Source organism: Sorex fumeus, unplaced genomic scaffold (genome assembly GCF_029834395.1).
Source record: "Sorex fumeus unplaced genomic scaffold, SorFum_2.1 ptg000047l, whole genome shotgun sequence".
Taxonomy (NCBI): Eukaryota; Metazoa; Chordata; class Mammalia; order Eulipotyphla; family Soricidae; genus Sorex; species Sorex fumeus.
In genome coordinates, this window is record NW_026606104.1 from 54,350,130 (window position 1) to 54,369,772 (window position 19,643).

The 19,643-nt window shown below is 52.6% G+C and overlaps 1 protein-coding gene and 1 non-coding gene across 6 annotated transcripts; both read right to left on the bottom strand.

Moving 5' to 3' along the window:
* Positions 1-269: 269 nt before the first annotated feature.
* PABPC4 (poly(A) binding protein cytoplasmic 4) lies at positions 270-17,011 on the bottom strand. Of its 5 annotated transcripts, none has more exons than XM_056123714.1 (17): positions 16,650-17,011; positions 15,686-16,010; positions 11,688-11,881; positions 10,516-10,631; positions 8,936-9,075; positions 8,489-8,583; positions 7,762-7,899; positions 6,877-6,972; positions 4,434-4,706; positions 3,610-3,697; positions 3,398-3,469; positions 2,767-2,853; positions 2,549-2,676; positions 1,709-1,802; positions 1,403-1,533; positions 1,126-1,228; positions 270-589 (listed from the first exon to the last, which is right to left on the bottom strand). In XM_056123714.1, exons 2-16 carry the CDS (start codon positions 15,876-15,878, stop codon positions 1,139-1,141), a joined length of 1,935 nt encoding a protein of 644 aa, XP_055979689.1. In that variant the 5' UTR covers positions 15,879-16,010; positions 16,650-17,011; the 3' UTR covers positions 270-589; positions 1,126-1,138. The 5 variants fall into 5 exon arrangements, 4 of the variants coding, with proteins under 4 accessions (XP_055979689.1, XP_055979688.1, XP_055979691.1 ...); XM_056123713.1 differs by having other exon boundaries at positions 3,350-3,469; XM_056123716.1 differs by lacking the exon at positions 2,767-2,853.
* LOC130032241 (small nucleolar RNA SNORA55) lies at positions 6,584-6,716 on the bottom strand. Its single transcript, XR_008793791.1, has one exon. It is a non-coding gene; the product is annotated as a small nucleolar RNA SNORA55 (small nucleolar RNA).
* Positions 17,012-19,643: the final 2,632 nt, after the last annotated feature.

The window sequence follows — 19,643 nt, forward strand, 5'->3', positions numbered from 1 at the left end:
TGAACAAGAGGACAGTGACAAGTGACTCTTACATCCTGGAATTGACACAATAAAACTGGGTCATCAGAGTTTAAACAGAGAGAGATCAGAGTGATGGTACAGCAGGTTGGGCTTTTGCCTTGCACACAGTGATCCAGGTTCGGATCTCTGGCACCCCATATGGTCACCTGAGCAATACCGGTAGTAATCCCTGAGTGTAGAGCCAGAAGTAACACTGAACATGACCCAAAAAGCAAAAGCAAAAGAAACAAAAAAAACTTTAAACAGAGGCAGTTTTATGGAGGTTTTTTTCCTTTATTGAGAAACTTAAGACTTGCTTACATCAAATAAAACCAATTTCTGGGGAAGAAATCAAAACCCACAATAGAAAAAAAAAACAAAAAAAACTAACACTATCTGGGTCAGAACAGAACCCAGAAAATATATTCTTTAATTGAAAAATTCTAGGCGCTTCATATTTGACCTTTTGATACAAAATGACCTATGAAATTGGTAACTGTGGTTCTCGGCATTGAGGTCCATAGGACGAGCTTAGGAAGTCTTCAAAACTTGAGCTGAATTCCATGAGGGGTTATTTGGCTTTTGAATCCTGAAAAACATCAACACAAACACATAAGTGGAAAAACTTTCAGTCACTGCGAACCCTGGCACAGTGGGTGCTGGAGAACTGACACTGGCAGGCAGAATTATTTCAGGTCTGGGCACTGGGACCTGTCCTCAAAGACTGACCCACAAAGGTCTCTGTGTCTACTGGAATAATCCATGTCACTAGTCAGGCGTGTTGCTTCCTTCCACATGGACATGAGATGTGGGGCCTGTTGAGTTCTGAATTAAGGAGCGGCCACAGAGCACAGCCTTAGCCTCAGGCCCATCCAGAGGATGCTGAAGAATCTGAGAGGTCATGCATGTCCTCGGTCATCAGGGCAGGCCAACGTGGTGACTCCTGAGACAAGAGCTAACCAGATGCTCTTTATGCAGAAAATCATTGTTTGCTCCTGAAAACTCATTCCCTGTGTTCTTTTCTCCACATGAACTCATCCAGCTGACAAAAACCCAACAAAAACCCCTAATATTTTAGAAAGTTACCCATCCAAACCACAGCAAGAGAGCAGAAATGGGACCTACAGTGTTTCCTGGCCTAGGAGGTAGCAGCAGCCACGGCGCCCACCTTCTGGGCAGCTTCTTTCTTGGCATGATGGGCCTGGAGAACCGCCACAGCTTCATCCACCTGTGGGACGTGGGCATCAGTGACCTGAGGAGAGTGCCCTCTCTGCCCCTCCGCTGCCCAGCCCAGCCCAGGAAGGGATGGAGGGTCCCGCTACTGTTTCCCCAAACACAGGCATCCCTGTGGTCACCTCCCAGTGAGGCCCGAAGACGCTGGGGTTGCCTGGAAGCAGCTCACCTTGGAGCGGAGAGACTCGGGTGACTCAAGCATATGTAGCAGTTCCGAATTGTCGATCTCCAGCAGCATGCCCGTGATCTTGCCCGCCAGGTTTGAGTGCATTGTCTGGATGAGCGGGAACAGACGTTCTCCTGCAGAACCAAGAGAGTGCTGGGGACTTAACAGGCTGAGCGCAGCTGGTTCGAGCCCCAACGGCACATGGTCCCCATCAGGAGTGGCCAGAAAACACAAGTGGAAGCTGTGAGAATGAGTCCCAATAAGTCCCAGGCTCCAGCCGCTTCTTGACAAGCGAGCATGTCCACTCACCCAGCATCTGTTTCTGCTCCTGGGGAGGAGCTGCAGCCAACATGGAGGCCGTGAGAGGCTCCTGGCCCTGCACGTGCACAGCAGGCTGGGGCGCCTGGGGAAGGAGACGGGAATGTAAGGAAACGAACGTCTGATGCTGCGCTGGCAGACACCAGGCGAGGCACAACTGCTTGGGGTTATCATAGAAACCCACACAAGGTTAGCGCCTTTCTAACCCAGTGCAGGAGGGAACGTCAGCCTGCTGAGCCTCTTCCTGAAACGCTCTCCTTTCAGATGAGCTCCAGTAGAGAACAGGTCACAGGCTGCGGCTATCAAACTTGCTCTCATTATGTTACACACTGTTATCTTGTACCGAAAGCTCAGGGACTGTGAAGGAGCAACATCAGAGCCCGTCTCAGCAAGGCTTCTGCAGGTAAACATTACACACAGCAGGAAGTTTGGGAAATGCCCGGTAACTCAGGGCCCCTGGGCCCAGTGTGGCTCCTCTGTAGCCCATGACAGCAGCAACAAGCTAGCTGTCCCCCAGATGGCCTGAGGCACCAGAGCCACGCGCTCCAAAGACAGCAAGTGCCAGCCGAAAAAACAAGGAAATTCGCTCCAATTTCACATTAAGGCTGCAGTTCTCGGCAAGACACTCTTTCCCGCCTTCACTGATGGTGCAGCACAGCACTGGAAAGTGAGCCACGTGAGTAGCGGGTGGGAGAATGTGTGTTGGCTGCAACGGTATGCTGGGCAGCTCCCAGACTCCTCTCGGTCACTGTCCCACAGGACAACGCACCCTCACAGCAGACCCTTAGCACCCGTCCAAGGAATCCATACAAGGCATATCCTGATGCTCACCTGCAAAGGCTGTAGGGCAGGGTGGGGACTGCGGACACTGGAAGCGTATTTGTACGGCGTGACGGCTCGAGGGGCAGAGGCAGCGACGGCAGCACGGGGCGCTAAGTTCTGCACAGCCGTGGGGACGCCTTGGGAGAAGAAGAGCTGAATTAAAGCCCATCAGTCTGGGCAAAGACCCGTCAATTCCCTCTTTCCCCATTCTGTGCATCCAATACCACCTCCAGACTGGCAGCTGTCAGTCAGCCCTTGCTGGGCGGCACCAGCCCCACCAAAGTCCATAGCCAAGCGGTCCGGGCACTCAGACCCTACAACAGACCAGCAAATGCACATCAGTGTTGGCAGCAGAGGTCCGACTGGCCACGTCCCACGGAAGGAGGAATTCCAGAGCATGTTTACACAAGACATAACACATGGGGCCACTAGAGTTACTTTCCAGAAAGTGCCAACGGAGAAGATACAACTCCTTCCACCTCTCAGGATAGAGGTCATGATCTTAAAAAGCTCCCCTGGATCTCTACGCATACCCAAAAGATGCCTCTGTGGTCAGTCAGCTAACAAACTCCTATTAGTTAACAGTCTCACGAGTCACGGATGAGCAAAGCACCTTAGGGAGTCACCAGCACTCTCAGGCCTCACTGCTGCGCCTCTGCACCTTCGGTACCTCTCTACATGCACAGCTAAGACTGGAGCGCCAAGACTGAAGAACAAGCGCACAGCAAGCGGGTCAGCCCTGGGCGGGCCTAGACAGCATCCTGAGCCCTCGCTTCCCTGAGTCACGGTTCTCAAGGCCAGTTTGCTCACCAACTCTCTGAGCGGTAGTGGGGAGGCCACGAGAGGCCGGAGCATTACCAGTTGGAGCCAGGTGGCGAAGAGTTGGACGAGGCCCAGACTGGCGTATAGCGCTTGGCATGCCCTGGAAGCCTGGTGATGAGACAGAGATCAACGTCAGTGGTGAGGGGCAAGGACTGGCACTGGGGCTGTGTGCCAAGCAGGAAAGGCAGGGGAGAGCGGGCAGGTCCCTCCACCCTGACCCGCACAGGCCACCGTTCCCCACCACCTACCTTGAGGTCGCCCACCTTGCTGCCAGCGTGGGTTAGGCCTCATCTGTGCCAGCTGGTTAGGTGTGTAATACGGAGGTCTCCCCTGAGCCTGCCAGAAGAACACGCAAGCCCTTTCAGCACTGTAAAGACCTGCGCCCACACTAGGGAAGCAGCTTGTCTCTCGGCTGGGCTGGAGGCTCACTGGTCTCAGAAGGTGAAGGGAAGGGTCTTTCAGTGCTGGCTTCTGCTTGGCAGTGCCAAGACCAGGGCTTCATATTTGCAGACAAAAGCTTTCCCCAGGCCCAGTTAACGGGGATTCTTCTAGTTTTGGGGTCCCAGCTGGTTGTGCTTCAGGGCCTGTTCCTTGTGGTACTCAGGGGACCATGTGTGGTGTCAAAGACTGAATCACGGTCACAGCCACACGAGAAACAAGTGGCTTACCTCCTAAACCATCTCTCTAGCACCCCCACCCTTCAAAGGTGGAGTCGGGGAACACACAGTGAGACATTTATGCTTCCAGGTCAAACCCCAGCGCACCACATGCAAGGCAAGTGTGTGAACCACTGTGCTGTCTTTCTAGCTCCACTAAGGCCTGTTTCCCAGGGATGGAACCTGGGATAGCGTGGACAAGGCCAGCACCTCACTGGCTGTCCTGTACTCTCTCTGCAGCCTCTGCTGGGGATGCTAATTCTGCCTCTGCCACCGCACTCGAGAACAAGGGCAAGCCCTTCCTCATGCCTCCTCAGCTATTCTCCGCATCATCCCAGCCCGAGCCCTCCAATATCCAAGGAAGTTCCTTTCCCCAGAGCAGCTGCTAGTGGGGAAGTTCCAAAGGGCAGACCTACCTGTGGAACAGCTGGCACAAAGTAGCCCCCAGCTGCAGGCTGGAACTGGTTCAAGATGGCATTGGCGGGGAGCGCCCTCATGCCAGCCACCCGCTGCATGTACTGGTTGGTCAGGTGAGCCTTCCTCTCCTCCTTCCTCTGGGCCAGGGCCACATACAGGGGTTTAGAGCCCACGATGCGGCCATTCATCTCAGTGACTGCTTTGGTTGCCTCTTCAGGAGAGGAGAAGCAGACAAAGCCAAACCCTTTGCTTCTCCCATCCTCCAGCATTACCTGGGAAACAAATGCAGCTACTTAAGAACAAGGTGCTTGTGTGGGGAGGAACAATGCTGTCACCCAGGAACCGTAGGTTCTATTTGCGACAAAAGGCCAAGTCAAGGGTTCACAGCCCTGTCCTAGATGCATCTTCCAGACAAATTAACTTACCACCTGGGGGCAGAGCTGGATGTTTTCCTGTTTCAGAACCCAGTCATCCTAGCTTGCAGACACTGCTAATGGTTAAACAAAGACCAGGACCTTAGGAAGACAGCCAGAAGGTTCCAGAAAGAACTAGATAGGTGCATGTATTTGTGGGATTCATCTACCTAAGAACTGTTTTGGCAGAACATGATTTTGAAATAAGGAGTTACAAACTCCCAATGGTTCCCTCATTCATTCACTGACAACAGACAACCAGCTGGGAGAGCAGCAGCAGCAGCCTAGCCCAGGCCTGCAGTATCTGGACCTGAACCCGCTGCCACGCCCCCACCCAGTCTCAACAGCCCCTACTCAAAAAACACAACTGCACTCCTATGCCCATTGCACACAGCAGCAATACTCCCAACAGCCAACAATTTGGAAATAACACAACTGTCCATGACCAGATAAAGAAACTATGGCACATATATTCAATGGAATACTACTCAGCTGTAAGAAAAGATAGGCTTATAAAATTTGCTGCTACATAGATGGAACTGGAGAACATCATGCTAAGTGAAGGACTGAGAGACACAGAATGAGCTTTCTCACATGAGGGGTATAAAGCAGTGGGCGGTGGGGAGGCAGGACCCTAGGGCAGTGGTTGAGGGAACTGGTCACTCTGGGGTGTGGGTGTGGCAAGGGATCGTGCCATGCACAAAACAATGTCATTAATAATATTGTAAACCAGGTTACCCAAAATAAATTAAAAGAAAAAAAATTACTAGAGGTGTCTCAGGAGAATGTCTCGTGTTCCAGGAGCCTGAAATTAAACAACTCAATGGCTTTTGGCTTCCCCTGCAATGGTGCATCACTGCTCCCCCAGCCTGCCTAGCGGCTCTGGGGCTGGGACCGTGTGGCACTGTGTTGCCTTGCTCACTGCCTCGAGAGCTTCCTCCTGAAGGAGAGAAGGTGCAGTGAAGCTATTTCAAAACTACAGTTCTCACCAATGCAGTGGGACCAATCAGGTTAAGGGTGACAAGAGAATGTGATCCTGTGACCTGGAACTGGTATCTACAAAACTTCCAGACTCTTTGTTTTTTCCTGAAAGTGTCAGCCTACTAGAAAGCTGTGAGGCACATCAACGCACCCATGAAGGCCAGTCAGGGGAGCTGCCGAAAGGGGAAGGGAGCGAGGAGTGTTAACCTTACAGGAAGGCCTGACGGCACTTCTCTATCCAGGGTGCCGGCTAGATCCCATCCCTGGAAGGAAGGGCGGTCTCAGGACCAGTATGTGCAACCGGGATGGCCCCAGGCTCATATCAGATGCCACCACTGACCATCATAATGCCAAGGACAGACACAGCTCCCCCTCCCCTTCACCACGTAAGCAGTGTTCTTTTGCTCAAGGACTCAAATTCTTTATCTCGAAAAATGGGGTTCCAACGTATTCTAATTCCATTGATATGATTAGCAAAAGAAATCAATCAAATGACGCACATTGCATACATGGAAAAACAAACTTTCTGTTCTTTCCTTTCCTTTTTTTTTCTTCTTTTTTTTTTTTTTGCTTTTTGGGTCACAACCAGCGATGCTCAGGGGACCATATGGGATGTCAGATATTGAACCCAGGTGAACCACATGCAAGGCAAATACCCTACCCGCTGTACTATAGTTGCAGCCCCTGTTCTTTCTTCCAAGACCAGTGGCCCCCGACCCTACTAAAAATCATCAAAGCATTTCTCTTCAAGGACGAAGTATGGCAGAGCTGTAGAGACAAGCCCCAAGACAAATGGAAACGACCCGTCTGGATTTACTCTGCTTGTACTGTCGCACCATCTGTCCCCACGCCAGCATGAAGCAGCAGGAATGGGAAAGATTCAGGTGCTCTGAGAAATGACTGGGTCGCAGGCAAGATGTGCCTGGGGTTAACTAACCGGGGGCCAGGAGCAAGAGTGACCTCTCAGAAAGAGCCAACACAAACCACACAGATCCCATTCCTCCAACACACAAAGGCAAACATCCCTCCATATCGCAGCAGGAAGTACCTTTGCACTGGTGATGGACCCAAAGGGAGAAAACTCTTTCCGTAACTTTTCATCATCAATGGTGTCATCCAAGTTCTTAATGTACAGATTGACCCCCTGGAAGACAAGGGGATTAATTACACATCCATGCCTCATATCTTCCCTAAAGATGGGGATCCTCAAAGTGTGGATGTAGACTGGTGGACTCAGTGTCTCTGCTTAGGCCTAACCTGGATCTAAAGGATCAGAAAAGCTCAGCAATCTGTGGGAACCAGCCCAGCAGACGTTCCTGGCGTAGGCTCCAGGGTGGGAATCTGAGAGAACAGCATCCACACAGGTCTCTGCTCTCCCTCCCATCAGCCACCTGGGCAGAACCGCTGGAGCAGCATCACATTCTACTTGCCCCGTTCCAAGCTCAAGGGTACCAGTAACACATAAGACGAAGGAACTCAAAGAACCAGCAGAGGCTTCCAGAATAGTCTCTAAAACTCTCCCAGGCTTGTTTCGTGTTTTTGGGCCATACCTCGAGGTGCTGGGGAAGGAATGGGAAGTGAGGGACCTTCTCCAGCACTGGGATTCGAACCAGGGCCACGCCACCATGGCAGCCAGATGCTAGGTAGGTATCTCTGGTGCTATGACCGCTGTCATCTGACCTCCTAGAAGAAACGACCAAGCTACTGCCTCCAAAGCCCAATAAACTTTTTGTTCTCTTTGGACTCCACCCAGTGGGTGCTCCCAGAAGGGCTGGGGAAACACCTAGTTGGTGCCAGAGATGGAAACTGGAGCATCTGCATGGAGCTATACTTGAGGCCTTTGTGCCTACATCTGGCCTGAGCCTGCTGAACTTCCAGGACTATATACTTATCTAAGAAACCCTGTTGAGAGACCTTTAAAACCACTTCTCACCTGATACCGACTAATTCTCTCCTGTTTCAGCTGTTCAAATTTCCGTTTTAACTCAGCCTGCCGTTCCACTTTCTTTTGTGCACGGCCTACAAATATGGCTTTGCCACTGATTTCTTTTCCATTCATCTCTTCCACGGCCTAAAGAGGAAAACACACGTCTTGAAACCTAGATGCCAAGCAGGGGCGTTGCTCTGGAAGTCTCTAAGTCCCACCAAATAGTCTGAACAGAGCTATCCTACACAGGGTCAAAACTAATTTCATCCTGCTTCTACTAAGCAATCATCTGGAAAACAGGGGCAGTATTTCAATGGGTTATTGATCCAGATAACACAGGGGTCAGGCGGAAGTACAGTGGGGTGATTTTCAAGCACGATGGACATGAACCTAGGTCGCTACTCGGCTGTTACTAACTTCCCCAGGTTCCTGTGGGTAATTAAAGTCACAGATGTTGGGGAGCTGCTTTGCTGTTCCATCAGCGACCCTCGGGTCTTCATCACTTCTGAATGTGAGCAAACATCTGTCTTGCTCTTTCAACCTACGGAGCTGAGTAAGCAGAGGTGGCATGTATGTGCCATGCTACGAACAGCCCGAGGGAACGCGTGCAGAGTGCAGAACTAACTGTGCACGGCCCACAGCTCCAGGACTGCTCCACTCTGACTGGCAAGGCCCTGCCCACGCTCGGGGGCCACTGCCTACCAATGGTCCCCGACCCTCGTGGTACTCTCACCTTATTGGCATCCTCGTGTTTTTCGTAACTCACAAAGCCAAAGCCTTTGGATTTCCCACTGGGATCTCTCATCACCTTGACACTTAGGGTCTTACCTATTACCAAAGGACAGAACTATTAGTACACCATCTCCACCACAGCTCAGGAGGGAGACTGCCTCAAAAGGCTCACTGGAAGAAAAACCCTTGCTTGTGGACCCATATGGACTCTCTTAAGAAAGGGGTACCACAGGTCTGGGCTTCTGGGCTTTCTAATTCTGACCATGCTGCCGATGATGGCTGTGGCATGGGACAAGGCAGGAGAAGCCACGCCCTAAGACTGGATGGAGTCTATTCCTAGCTGCCCTGTGCCCTTGACCACACCAGCTAATGTACAGGTCAGCCTCGATCAGTTGCAGGGCTGGTATATGGGGGGAGTGAACATTTGGGACAAAGGACACCAACTTACCAAACTGGCTAAATAGCTCTTTCAGACTCTCATCATCCACCTCTTCCCCAAAATTTTTGATATAAACATTGGTGAATTCCTTGGCCTTGGCGCCAAGTTCTGCTTCGCGCTCTTTTCGAGATTTGAATCTGCCTACAAACCTAAAAGGAAACCAAAAAATAAAACAAAAAACAAAAAACCCAAAAACCCAGAATCACTTAGAGGAAGAAACAGTATTCCTGAGGCCCAAGGGCACACAGGTTAAAAGGTGACAGGAGAGGGCATGATCCAAGGAGTCCCCTCTGTCCCCCAGAGAGCAAGTTCAGAGACTCCGAGAGAAGGACTGTAATGCCGACCCGGGACTCCTCCTACCACATCACACTGTCTCCGGGAGAAGCCTGGCGGCCGTGCGCTAAAACGTCTAGTTCTGTGCATCTATGTAAACGCACAGAAAAGGTCTGGAAGGACACAAGCCACACCGTTAACAGCAGTTAGCCCCAGCAGCAAGAGCTGGAGTCGACCAGGAGGTGCCTGCGTCTTCTCCCCTCTGCTCACTGTGCTCCCTGGCATACTAGAAAGTTCCTCATTTCATTCTAGCAAACCCTGAAGAAGCTGACCACAGAGCATGACACACAAGTCATGGGTGCAAACACAACCCATCATCTGCTCAGTGACCTATAGTTAAGACATTTTTTTTTGCGTCACACCTGGAGATGCACAGGGGTTCCTCCTGGCTCTGCACTCAGGAGTTACTCCTGGCGGTGCTCAGGGGACCATATGGGATGCTGGGAGTCGAACCCGGGTTGGCCGCGTGCAAGGCAAATGCCTTACTCGTGCTATCTCTCCAGCCCAAACTTTTTTAAAGGGGGTTCTCGGGGGGGCTGTATGGGATATCGGGGATAGAAGCCAGTCAGCGCGTGCAAGCGCTCTACCCGCTGCACTATGGTCCCGCCCTGCAGCTAAGATTTCCCCCTTTTCCCTCTTCCGGAACAGCTCCACTACAGTCCCCCTCTGCATCCTGCACCCACCAGAGAACCACACCAAAGCAACAAGTCACTGTCAATCCTGAACCTCGAGACCTGTGACACAGGTTATTCTTAACTGTAACCAAACCCTGTGACTCTGGAGCCAGCCTATAGAATACAACTTAGTGAATTAGTGGAGATCTGAGGACAATTTGGTGTCATCCACTACCGGGTGACCCCTAGAGCCTAGAGTCTCACGGAAGCCACGGTCACACGGCTAGCATAGCTCCTGGTCAGTCCAGGGCCCTCTCCACTCTGCCACTGGCCAGATCCCTGCTCAGAGTGGGTGGGAGCTGCCTTGCAGCCAGCCCCTGTGTCATGCTCAAACCCACAGATGAATGCTTTTAAAGGAGAGGCGGCAGGCAGGCCATGGCCTGGGCAGAAAGCCCACCTTGGCGAGTCTAAAGGGCTGCCATGGCTCAGGCAGGGAGACTCACCAGCCCTGGAGTGGAGAGGTAGGAGCAGGCCACACTTGGGCTGAGAGAACCAGTAGCCGCCTTGTGTGTGCCAGTTAATACCGAGGTGGGGCCACGGCTGGCTCATGCGATGGCTGTCGCTCCGGACTGGGACACTCACACTTTGCGGTCATTGAGGAGCATGCCATTCATCTTCTCGATAGCCTTGTCGGCAGCCTCTTGGGTCTCGAAGTGAACAAAGGCATAACCCTTCGAGCCGTTCTCATCACACACCACCTGTCAAAAGCAAGACAGGCCACTGCATCAGCACCACCCCCTCATCAGCCACCATGAGCACCTGGCCCCCAGTTAGGCCCCTGTCTGTTCTGAATGTTTCCTCTCACCAAGACACTTTGAGGGAGAACAGGGAGTTCAGGGGTCAGGGCGCAATGCTCTGCACCCAGCATGGCCTGCGCAGTTCAGGCCCTAGCTCTGAGCCACGTGGCCTCCTTGGTCTGGGAAAGGCCCCTGGGCCTCCCTGAGCACTGTTTGGGAGGCCCGCACCCAAACAAAAAACAGCACAACATTTGGAGGACTGGGGAGATGCTCTGCCTGTGGGAGCCCTGGCAGCACATGTCCCCCTAAGCCCCACCAGGAGCAGCCCCACAGCTCTACCAGGTGATACCCCAAACCAGAAGGACAACAAATCTCAGGCTCAGTGGGAGAGCACTTGCCTTTCAAGTTAGGCCCTGGGTTCAATCCCCAGCACAATTATTTTTTTAAAGCAACAAGCATTTATAGACTTGGGTGCAAAACAAGTGCCACAAAAAACAACCCAACGGAATTCCCAAACTGGCAACGGAACTTCATTCTAGCATCAAATTAGGTATGTCAGTGCCTGGAGAGCAGACAGACCCCAACCTCTAGAAGACTTCTGATGCCTTCCACAGCCAAGAAACAGGAAGGATGTTTCAGGCAAAGGGAAGAACAAAACACCAAAACACCTCACTGGTTCTGCAAGGCTGAGTCAAGATTATTTACAGCGGGGCTGGAGCGATGGCGCAGTGCGTAGAGCGTTTGCCTTGCACGCAGCCAACATGGCCAACCCGGGTTCGATTCCCAGCATACCATATGGTCCCCCGAGCACCGCCAGGAGTAACCCCTGAGCATCGCCGGGTGTGACCCAAAAAGCAAAAAAAAAAAAAGATTATTTACAGCGAACTTGTAGATTTCAGAGTCACCCAGGGAGCTTTAGTGATTACCCTCCTGCCCAATTCCAAGTCTTTTCCACTTGCTATTTATCCTGATTTCAGGATTCAGTATTATGCTGAAATCACTTAGTTCAACACTTACCTTACAGGACAGAATGTTTCCGAAAGCAGAAAAAGTATCATAAAGTGCCTTGTTATCTATAGATTTGTCCAGGTTCTTAATGAAGACATTCCCCACACCAGACTTCCTCAAAGAGGGATCCCTCTGAGACCACATGATACGAATTGGTTTTCCTTTAATCACATCAAAGTTCATGGTATCCAAGGCCCGCTCAGCTACAAGACAGAAACAAGCATTTCAGTCAGGAATAGGAAACATCAACTAGTTTGAAACTGCGACTCTCCTGGAACCAACCCTAGGACTTTTCAAGCAATCATTTCACAATGATTTAAAAACAACAACAACAAAAAACACCACCACCACCAAAAAATCTAAATTAAACAGGCATCTGATTCTACCAGCCAACTTACAACTCCCTGCTGGATCCCTGGAGAGGGAGCTAAGGAAATATCATCTAAAAGGTCTCATGGTAGGACAATAGAAGGATAATCTACTGACCAGACTGCAGTCCACCACTCAGGGAAAACTGAAACTACCCTTTTTATGTGAACTGATGTTAATTCTAAAAAACTACTGTGGGGCCGGAGCAATAGCACAGCAGGCAGGGCGTTTGCCTTGCACGTGGCAGACCAGGGTTCAATCCCCCAGCATCCGAGATGGTCCCCCAAGCACCGCCAGGAGTAATTCCTGAGTGCAGAGCCAGGAGTGACCCCTGACCATCGCTGGGTGTGACCCAAAAAGAAAAAAAAAAAAACAACAACAACCCACTACTGACAAATTTTCCCTCAGATCTTGCAAAGCTGGTCAATTAACTGTCCTTTTGCTCTACTGAGGGGGGAATCTACTGTGTTACGTTTGGATCACATCCAGCTTAGAGCTGAAGAGTTGGGTTAAGTCCTGGCAGTGCTGCAAGGACTATGGAATTAGGACAGAACTTATAAGAATTAAAAGTATGTGTCTTCATGTACCTACATACAGCTGACCCTGGGTCAAATCACAGGCACCACATATGGTCCCTGAGCATGGCAAGATTCACTCCTGGGCAGACCTAGAAACAGCCCCAAGCACTGCTAAGTGTTGCCAAAAAGCGAAAGAAAAAGCCACAGAACTGTAAACTGCACAAAGCCACCCCAGAATACCTGTTAGGTTTGGTATTTTGTTTTGCCAAAAAACAAAAACAAGCAAACAAAAGGAAAAAAAAACAAGGAACCCCAGCTTCCTGCAGGCAGAGCAGACCCTCAGCCCGGAGTTGTGCCCCCAAGCAGTCTGTCTATAATCCAGGAGACAAATGAAACCTACAAGCAACTTTTCTGGGAGGTCTTGGGGCCATACCTGGAAGTGCTCAAGAATCACTCCTGGCAGGGCTCGGGACAACACATGGGGTGCTGGGGCTTGAACCTGAGTCAGCAGTGTACAAGACAAGCACTTTCCCTACTGTACTGTCACTCCAGCATCTATAAGCAAACTTATTGGTACATGCGTATTACCCCCAGTTTCTTGTAATTTCAATTTCTGAAAACAGAAACAGACTCCCAAAAAATCATGAACTACCAAAATGGTAAAGACCCTAATGGTCACACACGCAAATATTCTGCGTAGTATCAGGACAAAAAGAATAAAAGCAGGAACCAGAGCCATAGCACAGCGGGTAGGACACTTGCCTTGCATATGGCTGACCCGGGTTCGATCCCTGGCACCTCTAAATCTGCCAAGAGTGGGGCTGGAGCAATAGCACAGCGGGTAGGGCGTTTGCCTTGCACGCGGCCGACCTGGGTTCAATTCCCAGCATCCCATATTGGTCCCCTGAGCACCGCCAGGGGTAATTCCTGAGCGCAGAGCCAGGAATAACCCCTGTGCATCGCCGGGTATGACCCAAAAAGCAAAAAAAAAAACCCAAAAAACAAAAAATCTGCCAAGAGTGATGCCTGAGTGCAGAGCCAGGAGTAAGCCCTGAGCACAGCCAGGTGTGGCCCCAAACCAAACCAACAAAATCAAAGCACCTCAGGTCACAGACCTCATTACAGTTGGGGGTTTCCAGCTCTTTTGAGTCCTCTGGAACGCAGAACCCGAATCCTAGGAAATTTCAGAACTTTAGCGCCCGAGAAAGCTCAATGGGCTGAGCACGTGCTTGTCCACAGGCGGTCAGGGTTTTGCCAGGAGCACGAAGCACAGGCATGGTAAAATAAACCAAAAAAGAAAAAAAAAAAGGAAGTCCCAGGACTTCAGAGGTGACACCGCAGAATGCCTCCATCTGAACTGTTCTCTCACCTGCCACCTGCTGTAAGAACACGTCACCAAAAGTGAGAAGGGCCAGTGGCCAATTTCATGACTCATCACTCAGAAATCTCCCATGAGGGGATCAGGGGGTTCCCCTAGCTCAAGACACCATCTCCCTTAAACTGGGGGGAAAAAAATCCCCTAACTCTGTCACTCCACAAGTTCTGCTGGCCAGTGAGCAAGGGACTAAGGTCTCCCCTCACACCAGCCTCAGGTCAGGGCTGCTTCAGCGTGGGCGGGAAGACAGCAGGTGCAAAAGCGGAGAAGGCCAGGCCCAGCTGAGTTCAGGGAGGGCTACCTACAGCCTCTGGGACCCCAAACCGTCAATAAAGAGCAGCAAAGGAGCCCACTTCCATACGGCACCCGTCTATTTCCAGACCATGGTGCTGAAGGCAAGCAGGACAAATCTGGCCGTACTTATTTATAGCAGGGAGAGGTCCTGCAGAGGTATGCACTGGCACACACTGACCAGCAGCTTCTGCTCCTGTCTCTAAGGGACAGGACTTTTGTTCCCAAGAGCCAGGAAGGCAGGGAAGAGGCAAAGCACCCACGATGTTCACCCCACCAAGAAAGGCGCACTCGGTGCTCTTCTCTGCGCCCTCCATGGCGAGTCCCGAGCAGTGAACTCTAGCAGGGCCTCATGTCTCTCAACAAGTCCAGCCCTCTGCTCTCAGCTGCATCCTGGGCAGTTGACATTCTCCGCTTCACAGTGAACAAAGTCGGGACAAAAATAGGGACCCGGAGAGCCTTTGCCACAGAATGGCCAGCTTCTCCCAGGAACGATCTCTACAGTTGTTCCTTTTAATCTGGAGTCACGTGCCGGCGCTGATTAGGTTTCTGCTGGCCTTGCTCCTGCAGCATACCTCTCTCCAGGCTCTACGCTTGCCCCGGCTCCCGCTCAGACACCACCCGCCAGCAGTGCCTTTCCTTCAGCGGGTCCTGGAGTCTTCCGCAGGGTAGAAGCAAAAAAAAAAATTCTGACACATGGGAAGCACTCTTCTCAGGGAGGAGAAAATTCCCATGAGGCCTGGATCCCTTCTCCCTGGGCTTCCTTCAGAGCCAGCCAAGAGCACCAAGGCCGAGCAGCGCAGGGAGCTGGCTGGGCACATGCCATGTGGGAGGTGCCAACACAGGTCCCCATGGCAGTCTACTGCAGAGAGTCCCCTCTGTTTCCTACCCACCCCCGAAGCCGATGATTCCCGATGAACCCACAACTAAACCAACTCAGTCCAAGGCTGGCTGGAAAGAGACTGTCAGGTTGCGGGTGAGAATCCTGCAGGGACTGTGCTCCTAGGGTCCCATCTGTTGGGATAGGCTGGAAAAACCCCCTCAAGCCCACGGAGGCATGCCCAACTGATCAGGTTAGGGGGTCTCCAAGAGGAGACCTGTGGTCGCCCGGCGCAGGACCACACAGTGCAATGACAGGGACTTCCGCTCCTCTCCTTTTACAGTCTCCTTGGGTTCCAACGCCACTGCCACCCCTGATTAGCCCAAGGTCACCGAGCGAGCAAGTGGCGAAAGCAAGGCTGAAACTCGGGTCATCTGCAGCCAGGATCCCTCCTGGCCACCCCCACCCCCTCTCTCCCGGCCGCCACCTGCTTCCCACGCTGGCTCCTGGGGCAACGAGCGGTGCAGTCGGCCCTGCAGCCCGGCGCCTGCTGCAGGAGGGGAGGGGCGTGCCTCGAGGGCGCGGGCGAGGGTCCCCGGGAAACGCTGGGAACCGCTGGGCAGCTCCTACTCACCGTCGGCCGGCTGCTGGAAGTTGACGTAGGCATAGCCCAGGGAGCGGCGGGTGATCATGTCGCGGCAGACCCGGATGGAGAGCACAGGCCCCGCAGGACTGAACTTTTCGTAGAGCATGGCCTCGGTGACGTCCGAGTGCAGGTCCCCGACGTACAGGGAGGCCATGGGGTAGCTGCTGGCCGCAGCGTTCATCTCCCCAGCCCCCACCACCCCGAGGCCCGCCAGGAGGACTTCTGAAGCGGGACCGCACAGTTGACCAAAAAACGGGGGCTCTTCTCCGCCGAGCCGGGGCCCGCGCCGCGGCTCACAGGTGGCAGCGGGCAGCTAAGGAGGAGCAGAGAGCGGGAGTTCAGGGACAGCTCGGAGGAGGCTGCTTAGGCGCAGACAAAAGGCGCTCCCAAACAATATGGCCCTCCCGGGGACTGGGCGATTTCCAGCTGTCCCTGCCCGGGGCGCCCCGATCCCGGAGGGGTGGGGCGGTGGGGGTGGGGACTCACGCAGGGATCCGCATGAAAACGGGGATTCCCCACCACCACCACCACCACCACCACTACACACACACACACACACACACCCTCTCTCTCTCTCGCACACGTAATTTTTTGCTTTAAAAAAAAAAACCTGCAAGAGGCAATCAAAGGCTGCCCACGCCGGCCGCCGGGCCACGCGCGTCCCTATAAATACAGGCCGGGGCCGGCGGCGGTTTAGGGTTACAGCGGCCCGGCGAGAGGGAAACCAAATCTCGGTCGGAGCCGGCCCGGCCCGAGCGCGCAGCCGCCTCCCACACGCCGGGCAGGCGAAGGGCAGCGCGGACACGTGGTGCGCCCGCGGGGCGGCCGGGGGCCGGGGCGGCGGGCGCGGGGCGGGCGCGGGGCGGCCACGCGGCGGCGGCGGCGGCGGGCGCGTGGCCGGGGCGCGTGGCCGGGACCAGCGCGGGCGCGGGCGCGGGCGCGGGCGGCTCACCACGGAGCGGCGGGCGCCCAGGTGCTGCGGCGGCGGCGGCGGCGGCGGCGGCGGGCAGGCCGGAAGCGTGCGAGGGCGCCTTGCCCGCGGGTGTTCCGAGGAAGATTCGCTTTTTTTTTCTTTTCTTTTCCTCCTTTTTTTTTTTCCCTTTTTTTTAAGATTTTTTTAAGGCGTTTTCAGGTTTTTTTTATCTTTTTCTTTTTTTTTCCCCTCTGGCGGCTGCGGCCGCGAGCGGCTGAGGCTGCGGCGACCCGGGGCGGAGAGAGCGGCCGGGGGGAGCCTCGGCTCCATTTATACCCGCCCGCCCCGGGCGCTGCTGGTCGAAGGGCGCCTGGCGACCTGGGCGCAGTCGTGCCCGCCCACTCGGCCCGGGGGCCCGAGGCGGGGCGGCCACGCGAGAGCGACCCGGCGGGGCCGCGCGGCGCCACAGCGACCCCTGGCGCGCGGAGGACCGCTCCGGTGGGGCCTGGGCTGGACCCCCGGGGTCTCTTCGCAGAGCCCGCAGCGCCCACCCCGCCCCACCCCCCGCCAACGCCCTCAGAACTCGGAGGTCTTTTAATTCACTCCCCTGTATGATGTTTCTGATTTGTTTGTTTGTTTGTTTGAATTCTGTTTGGTTTGGGTTTGGGGGACACACCCGGCTCTGCTCCTTGCTGTGCACCCAGGAATTACTCCTGGCGGTGCTGGGGGCGGGGTGCTGGGGGCGGGGTGCTGGGGAGGGAACCCTATGGGATGCCCGAGATGGAACTCGGGTCTGCTTCATTCAGGCCCGCGCCTTACCCTCTGTGCTATCGCTCTGGCACCTCTTATGATGTTTCTAATCAACGTATTGCCTAACTGTAAAATAAAGATGACATGTAAAATAAATCATCATTATGCTGCAGCTTGTTCAGTAGTTAAACTTTGGGTCAAGTACACAAGAAGATGTGTTTGGTATTTTGATACCTAGAGGTAGAACTGTGGGGAGCACGGCCACTTGCCAATGCTAGAATCCGTGAAGGAGGTGATTGAGTCCCTGGAAAGGTGACAAATTTTGATGAAGCATCAATGAGACAAAATGCCATCCTCCTATTTATATGGGAGTGGTCTTACCGGGAACTGAGCTGACATTGAAAGGTGAGAAAATGCTTTGTGCTCAAAAAGGGCTGGAGCATATGCTTTGGTGTGTACCCCACAGCCTGGTCCTGAGCCCCTCCAAAAGTGACCTTCCAGACAGGTCCACGTTGAAAGCTTGCCCCGAGTGGGGACTGAGAAGGGCAGTTAAAACAGAGAAGAAACCACTGTGACAATGATAGTTGGAAATGATCACTGGACAAAAACTGAGTGCTAAAAGAAGGTAAAGTGATATAAATGACTACCTCTCAGAGTCTGTATTACAAACAATAATGCAGAGGAGAGAGAGAAAAAGAGAGGGAAGGAGGGAGAAGAAAAGTCTGCCATAGAGATGGACTGGGGGGGGTGGCAGAAGGGAAACTGGGGACACTGTTTGTGGGTAATGTACACTGGTGAAGGGACAGATATTGGAACATTGTATGATTGAAACCCAATCATAACTTTGTGTGTTTCATGGTGGTTCGATAGCACAGCGGTAGGGCGATTGCCTTGCACGCAGCCAACATGGCCGACCCGAGTTCGAGTCCTCCGCCCCTCTCGGAGAGCCCGGCAAGCTACCGAGAGGATCTCGCCCACACGGCAGAGCCTGGCAAGCTCCCTGTGACGTATTCGATATGCCAAACACAGTAACAACAAAGTCTCACAATGGAGACGTTACTGGACCCGCTCGAGCAAATCGATGATCAACGGGAGAGCCTTTACCTTACCTTTACCTTCACGGTGGTTCAATTTTTTATTTGTTTTTTTTTGTTTGTTTTTTTCTTTTTGGGTCACACCTGGCGATGCACAGGGGTTACTCCTGGCTCTGCACTCAGGAATTATCCCTGGCGGTGCTCAGGGGACCATATGGGATGCTGGGAATCGAACCTGGGTCGGCCACATGCAAGGCAAATGCCCTACCCGCTGTGCTATCGCTCCAGCCCCAGGTTCAATTTTTTTAAAAAAATAAAAAAATTTAGGTAAAGGTAAAAGGTAAAGGCCCTCCCGTTGATCGTCGATTTGCTCGAGCGGACCCAGTAACGTCTCCATTGGAGACGATATGCCAGACACAGTAACAACAAAAAATTTTAAAATAGAAAAAAAAAAGAGCGACCCTCCAGTGTGGAGCCAGTGGGAATTAACTCTCCTCACCCACCCAGCACCACTAGTGTGGTTCCTCTCCAAAAAACAATTTCTGTATCTGTGTAAAATGAAGTTCTGTGTCTGGGTTTCCAGGTTCCGATAATGACAAAAAGATGCATCATATACATGAGGATCTGGCAGGTATTTGAAAGTCATGTGGTCTGTGAGGCAAGTCTACCTTACAAGGAACTGTTTTCATGCATTGCAAAATAGAAAGCGTATCTATCTTCTGGGGCCTGAGCAAGAGTACAGAAGTTGGGGCACTTGTCTTGCACCTGCTGACCTAGGTTCAATGTCTTGCATTCTGTATGGTCCTCTAAGTACCACCAGAAGTAACTCCTGAGGGCAAAGCCAGAAATAAGCCCTGAGCACTGCCAGCTGAGGCCCAAACAACCCCCACCTGCCCCCCCCCCCAAAAAAGCATCTCTTCCACCATAAATGCCTGAAACTTCTCCCTTCTCACCATGACAACCAAAGCCAGAAATTACCAAAGGGCACACAGATACTCACACTGAAAACCATTGATTTAAATAAATGAATAAATAAATATTCCTTCTTTCATTCAATAGAATAAATGTATTCATTCACTGAAAGAAATGGTTCATGGGGGCTTAGTCTATGCGAATGCCAGATACAAGTGTTGGGGGTCACCTTGGTGGACAAGGCAGGACAAGCCCTTAAATATATTCTGGTCATTATCTTAAATCGAGGAACATTTCTAGAAAGCTGCCTTTTTTCCCCTTCTTATACTAGGGACAC

Coding starts and splice junctions, on each gene's coding strand:
- PABPC4 (XM_056123713.1), bottom strand. CDS start 15,878: ATGAACGCTGCGGCCAGCAGCTACCCCATGGCCTCCCTGTACGTCGGG. Junction 2,854..3,349: donor CACTACCGCTCAGAGAGTTG/GTGAGCAAACTG, acceptor GGTCTGTTGTAG/GGTCTGAGTGCCCGGACCGC. Junction 2,677..2,766: donor TGACAGCTGCCAGTCTGGAG/GTGGTATTGGAT, acceptor TCTTCTCCCAAG/GCGTCCCCACGGCTGTGCAG.